This window comes from Muntiacus reevesi, chromosome 11 (assembly GCF_963930625.1).
Source record: "Muntiacus reevesi chromosome 11, mMunRee1.1, whole genome shotgun sequence".
Lineage (NCBI taxonomy): Eukaryota > Metazoa > Chordata > Mammalia > Artiodactyla > Cervidae > Muntiacus > Muntiacus reevesi.
The window spans coordinates 34,059,334-34,066,204 of NC_089259.1; the positions used below are offsets into that span (position 1 = coordinate 34,059,334).

The following is a 6,871-nucleotide window of genomic DNA, read 5'->3' on the forward strand; positions in this document are numbered from 1 at the left end:
CCAACCCGCCCCACGTGCTCCCCGGGCCTGGCCCGCGACCGGGTCACTGGAAGGGCATCCGTGGCCTCCTCGTAGTGAGATCAAAGGGCCTCTTCTCTGCTTCTTCTCCCAGAGTGGACGCCTTAGTCACCTGCTCCCCCTAAGCCTGCCAGCGTCCCTGGCTCCGCGGGTCCAGCCCCTCGGGCTCCCCCTCTCCCTCGCACCTGCTGTCCCGCGGGGTCTGGTCTGGGGAAGCTGGGGTTGCTGCTTGACCCTCTACCCCTAAGGTTAGAATTTCCTAGAAGTCACTTTTCCCAGAAGACTCAGGGGAAAACAGTAACACAGATAACAGATAAAACAAGATTTCAGAGCATATGCTCCCTGGAGCACCCGCGGCCCCCATCCAGGGTCCTGCCTCCGTCCAGGCTCAGCCCTGGCCCTCCCCCGTAGTTGGACCCCCCACCATCTCGCCGGCAGTCTCCCTCCAGCCGGTCCTTCCGCAGGACACGGGGCCATGCGGCTGCCCCGCCCCAGCACTGCAACCCGCAGTCCGGACCCACGGGCGCGGGACACAGGCCCCTTCCTTTGGGAAGGACAAGCTATCGCCCCGCTCCCTCGGCCCGTCCTCCCTGGGTCTGCGCGCACACCAGTCCTGCTCTGTTCCGTTTTTACGAAGTGTCCCTTTCTGTACTCCCCTACACCCGTCGACCCTCCTATCACCCGCCGGCCTTCGGCAGTCACCGGAGACCTCACGAGGCCCTTCTTTCTGAACGACACCAGCGGTCAGGTTAGGAATCGGCCCAGCTGTGTGCAGAGCGCCAGGGCCAGAGAGCCGCCGGGTAGACGAGGCCGGGAAGGGCGGGGGCTTCCCTCAGGCAGCCCTCCTCGCGGCCTGCGGTTGCTGCCTCCCTCCTGCTGGCACCAGTGCAGCATGTCCTCTGCTCAGGGCCACAGGTGCTGGGGACAGTTACCAAACCCCGCTCAGGGGGACACCCGGGCATGCCCACACCTGTGCCTGCATCCGTGCACACACACACACATACCTGTACTTGCACCCATACATATACATACACACACCTGGACATGTACATACAAACACAGCTGTGCCTGCACACATACACACACTTATACATGTACACACACACACCTGTGCCTGCACATGTGCATGCACACACCTATACATGCACATGCACACCTGTGCATGTACACACACCTGGACATGCACATACAAACACAACTGTGCTGCACACATACACACACCTGTACATGTACATACACACCTGTACATGTGCATATACACCTGTACGTGCACACACACACCTGTGCTTCACATGTACATACACACCTGTACACGTATACACACATCTGTGTCTGCAAACACACGTGTACATGTACATGCATAGCTGGGCATGTACACACACCTGTGCACGTACAAACATGTGCATGTACATACACACCTGATCCTGCATACGTGTATGGACACTCACAACCTTCCCTGGAGGGTTCCCGCTGGGGAGGGGTAGCACAGCTCCCCATATCCCACGCACATCGGGGCCCAGGGCTGCCAGGGGGCTGTGCCCTTGGCTCGCCTGGCCAGCCAGCCTAGTAACGAGCCTGTTCCCCTGCAGGTTAGCAGTCTGAAGCGATGGGCGACTGGAGCTTCCTGGGGAGACTCCTAGAGAACGCCCAGGAGCACTCCACTGTCATCGGCAAGGTCTGGCTGACGGTGCTGTTCATCTTCAGGATCCTGGTGCTGGGGGCCGCGGCCGAGGAGGTGTGGGGGGACGAGCAGTCGGACTTCACCTGCAACACGCAGCAGCCCGGTTGCGAAAACGTGTGCTATGACCGCGCCTTCCCCATCTCGCATGTGCGATTCTGGGTGCTGCAGATCATTTTCGTGTCCACGCCCACGCTCATCTACCTGGGCCACGTGCTGCACCTGGTGCGCATGGAGGAGAAGCGGAAGGAGCGCGAGGAGGAGCCGCCGAAGGCCGCCAGCCCGGCCGAGGGGCACCAGGGCCCGGCGCCGGTGCGCGACGACCGCGGCAAGGTGCGCATCGCCGGCGCCCTGCTCCGCACCTACGTCTTCAACATCATCTTCAAGACGCTGTTCGAGGTGGGCTTCATCGCCGGGCAGTACTTCCTGTACGGCTTCCAGCTGAAGCCGCTGTACCGCTGCGACCGCTGGCCCTGCCCCAACACGGTGGACTGCTTCATCTCACGGCCCACGGAGAAGACCATCTTCATCCTCTTCATGCTGGCCGTGGCCTGCTTGTCCCTGCTCCTCAACGTGCTGGAGATCTACCACCTGGGCTGGAAGAAGCTGAAACAGGGGATGACCAGCCCCTTCCGCCCGGACACCCCTGGTTCCATGGCGGGGTCCGCAAAGCCGGTGGGGGGGAGCCCCCTCCTCCTGCCCCCCAACTCCGCCCCGCCCGCCGTCACCATCGGGTTCCCGCCCTACTACGCGCCCTCCGCCTCCTCCCTGGGGCAGGCGTCTGCCCCGGGCTACCCCGAGCCGCCCCCGCCCGCGGCCCTGCCCGGGACCCCCGGGACCCCCGACACCCCCGGAACCCCCGGTGGCGGCGGTGGCAACCAGGGCCTGCGCGCGCCGGCGCAGAACTGGGCCAACCGCGAGGCTGAGCCGCAGACTTCGGCCAAGAAGGCCTCCCCGCCCGCGTCGACGCCTCCTGCAGCCGCGACCCCCGCTGGGGGCCCCCAGCAGTCCCTTCCGGAGGGCATGACGGGGAGCTCGGGCGACAGCGACGGGGAGGGGGCGGTGACGGCCGTGGAGCTGCACGCGCCCCCCGATCCCCCCGCAGACCCCGGCCGGTCCAGCAAGGCCAGTAAGTCCAGCGGCGGCCGGGCCAGGGCCGGCGACTTGGCCATCTAGCGGCGGCCCAGCGTCCAGGCTCAGGGCGTTCACCGGCGGGTGGCGGCCTGGAGGTGGGAGGGGCTGGAGCGGGTGGAGGGGGCGAGCGAGGGTCGGGTCCGTGTGTCAGTGCTTGCTGTTCCTAGCGCTGTGAGGTAGTGGGGGGCGCATCCGAGAGCGGAGGGGGCACAGGGGCCGGGGGCCTCCAAAGATTCTCCCAGCAGCCTTCGAACTCGGAGCCTGGCGGCCTTCCCGGAGATGCTGCGGCCGGGTGGAGGCTGTGGTGCCTGTCTGCTGTGGGAAGACAGAGGGTCTGCATCACTTCAGGTTGGGGCTCAACGGTTTTCCAGCCCTACGCCCCCCGGAGCCTTTGGACCGCCCAGCAAGTCTAGAAGCTCTTAGCCTTATCTCTGTTTGAGACTTTAACTTAGAGTTGAATTACATTTGGGATATTTGCCAAACCGTACTAAAAAAAGATTCCATACAGTCACTGAGTTTCTGACAGGTCTCTGAAGCCCAGGACATCAAACCACACGCTTCATGACAAGTGACAAGCAGCCACGCTCCAGGGGCAGAGATGTGGCGGGCAGGCAGGAGAGCCTGTGAGAGGCGGACCCTTGAGATAAGTTTGAATGGTCGAGGAAACTGAGTAAAAGTGTGACAAGTATGCCTTAGGTATTTATTTTTTAAATGGCATTTTGTGCTTTGATCTGAATTGTACAGATATGCCTATTTTTCCCCATTTACTATCTTTCAGGAAAAATGAAGCAAATAGTCCTGTTAAAATGGATACTGATCAAGAGAGTGCACATTTGTCCTTTACATACTAGTAAAGATTTGAACTTTAAAAGAAATTCTTCGACTTTATGAGTCAGTTAATTACTGTGAGAATGTACCTTATACAACCGAAGCCAGCGTTGCGAAATCTCTAAGTACAGTTCAAATGCTTGAAGTTGTGAAGTTTTTGAGTGGGAGGTTAAAAGTTAACCACTGTTGCCAGAAAATTTATTTATACAGATGAATCCATGACCTACATTTTTTTAACAGTACAAAATAAAACTCTTCAAGTCTCCTAACCATTCTTCGTGGGTAGCCTGTTTGCTTTTGGAGGTGTGAGTGACAGTGTCGTGGTTGCCTACATAGGTGCTGGTTGGACGGGGGCCATGAGGTGTCCACACTGTTCTGCACTGACCACAGAGGTGGGTTCTGTGCACCCGCGGCTGGACGGCAGCACAGGGTCCCAGTAGCTCCTTGTTTACAAGCCAGTGAACAGTGGTGATGCTGAGCCCGGTGCTTGTCACACCTTACCTCGCACCTCCTCTGCATCTCATCAGTCCTTGTCCCAAAAACTGTACCTTGTCCCACCTGGTTCATTTTTTACTAATAACTTTACCTTCCTGATAATGTATGTGGGGCCACACTCCACAGCAGACTGTGTTTTATATCATAAACAGCGACCCACTGACAATATGAAAGGATGACCATGTGGAGCTGGCTGGTAGTGCCTGCTTGGAAGGTGCATCCCTTCTCAACCTCGCTGAAGGCATGGTTAAGAAACTAGCTCTTTAACCATTAACGCAATAGGAAAATCTCCATCCGGCATGTCTGCACAGCCAGGTCTCCAAGACTGCCTCCACTACTCAGATGATTTAATCTGGATGAGACACAAAACAGCCACCAGGAACCCTCATATTTTGGAGTTGACCCATTTGGCAAACCCAGCTGAAGCTGGAACGGTCCTTCCCTGTTCCCCTGTGTTTCAGGCCTCGAGATTCGCTCCACTCACCCTCTAAGCTTTGCCTTGGGACACTATCCCTGATGAGAAGTGATCCGTGGCCTCCGGATGGAGGGGGTGGGACCACAGGAGGCCCGAGGGCCAGGAACGGACACCCTGAGACTGTCTCGCCCAGCCTCTGTCTTGCTGGGTCCCCCATGGGTTGAGGGAGGGGCAGGATGGGCAGAGCCGCCTGGAAGGGGCACCCCCTCATCCCAGCCCCTGCACTTCAGATTGGGTTCTGCTCGACCATCTAAACTTCCTCTGACGCAGGTTGGAGCAGTGAAGGGTATGGTTTCAGAGACACTCTCTCCTGGCCAGGCTGGTGGATTCCTTCTGTAAAACCAGCTCTACTGAGACAGACCTCCAGTTTGCCCTGAGTGGGCCAAAGTGCCACCAGCTCTGGGGCTGAGCCCCTCATCCATGGGCTCCTGTGCCTCTACAGTCACCTCTCCTTCAGCTCCTCACCCCAGGGCTCCACACTTCCATGGCAGGGGACGCAGGTTCAATCCCTGGTCAGGGAACTAAGATCCTACAAGCTGCGTGGCAAAAAAATAAATAGATAAAAGTTTAAAAAAGAAATAAATGAAATGAGGCTCCATGAGTGAGATTAAACAGAAACAATAGAAAGCAGAAATAGACCTACAAGGAATTCAGATTCTGGACTTATCAGAGTATAATTGAATTATGCCTACTATGTTAAAAGGCAAGGTTAATAATAAGTGCAGAGAACAAGAAATTATAACTAATGACAAAACAGGAGTTCTAGAAATTTTAAAAAATAACAATAGTTGAAATTTAAGACAACAGATAGATTTAACACACAGCTGAAGAAATACTAAAGGTACAGTTGAAGGGATGACCAGAATGCTGCTCAGAGAGTCACAGAAATGGGAAGCATGAAAAAGAGGTTCCATGTCATAAGGACAGAGAGGGAGGGTCCCAGGTATGCCTAATCAGTAACCAGGAGGACACGGAACAGAGAGGAGCAGAGACAATATTTGAAAAGCCACAGCTGAGAATTTGCCAGGATTAATCAAAGATCCCACCCATAGCTTCAAAAGCCCCCCAAAAAACCTATACCAAGATATGTGATACTGAAAGTACAAAGATCAAAGCAGGAAGAAAAATGTACAGGACATTTAAAATCCCACCACCCAGAGATAAATCTTTGCTAACATTTTGATTTTTCTATAGATATTTTCTAAGTGATCATATTTATTCTGATTTTTTCCCTACTATATTACGAACTTTTTTTAGGTTAATACATTTTCTTCAAATTCATAATTTTAAAGGCTTCCTGACTTTCCACCATATAAATTTATGATAGTTTGTTTAAGCAGAATCTATATGTTGGACATGTAAATTATTTCCAATTTTTTACTCTTTTAAATAGTGTATGTTGTACATAAATCTCTTCCACATCCCTGTTTCATTAGGACACATTGGTAGAAGTGGAATTACTGATCAAAAGACAGAAACCGCACTGAGACTTGTGATGTATCTGCCCCTCTGCTTCCCAAAGAGACCAGCACTCCCATGGGAGGACATCTCCCCACCCAAGATCACTCCAGCGAATTCCGGACAGCTTGGTGGACACACTTCCCAAATTAACCAACTTTCACTTACACATGGATCCAAAGCCAAACAACCCGATGCTGCTAAACTAGTAAAAGGGTATCAGTTCCTACACTGTGTGGGGACTAAAGTGACCCAAGTCCCTCAGGAATGTTAAAAATACGAGCATTTGAAAACCTTTTCAACTCTTTCAAAATTTTGCCTCCCTGTTTTCCAAAATGACTGTGCTTCATTCACTTGAACAAAACAGTTTAAAATGCAGTCGTCATCTATTCTGTGCCTCCAAGAGCCAGGCGGCTGTTTATAATAAAGGTGGTCTTAGTTCACGCCGCGTGACCAAGGGCATTCAGCCTCTAATCACAGCCGTAATCTCGCTTTCACATTCTCTCTGGCCCATCCTACTTGACCCTGCTTATTGAAGCACTTTCATTGTGCTGGCTCAAAGGACAAGAGATGAACAGGGACAAAAGTGAGGTCTGAGGGTTGTTTATGCTTGTCCCCTATCCAACTCCTCTGTCGATGAATAAACTCCCTGGAATCCAGCCAAGTCACGTGATGGAAAACTGATTCCCAAAAAACATTCCTGGTGCTTTTTTAAAGCATTTCAATCTGCCCAGGTCGAAAGAGAAAGCTCTGACTGCTCACAATAGGAGCACAGCTAGCTAGGT

The 6,871-nt window shown here is 54.0% G+C and overlaps 1 protein-coding gene across 1 annotated transcript; it reads left to right on the top strand.

The window, feature by feature from the left end:
* The first annotated feature begins 1,624 nt into the window (after nt 1-1,624).
* Nucleotides 1,625-2,872, top strand: GJA3 (gap junction protein alpha 3). Its single transcript, XM_065902315.1, has one exon. The coding sequence runs from the start codon at nt 1,625-1,627 to the stop codon at nt 2,870-2,872; it is 1,248 nt and encodes a 415-aa protein (XP_065758387.1).
* The last annotated feature ends 3,999 nt before the right edge of the window (nt 2,873-6,871 follow it).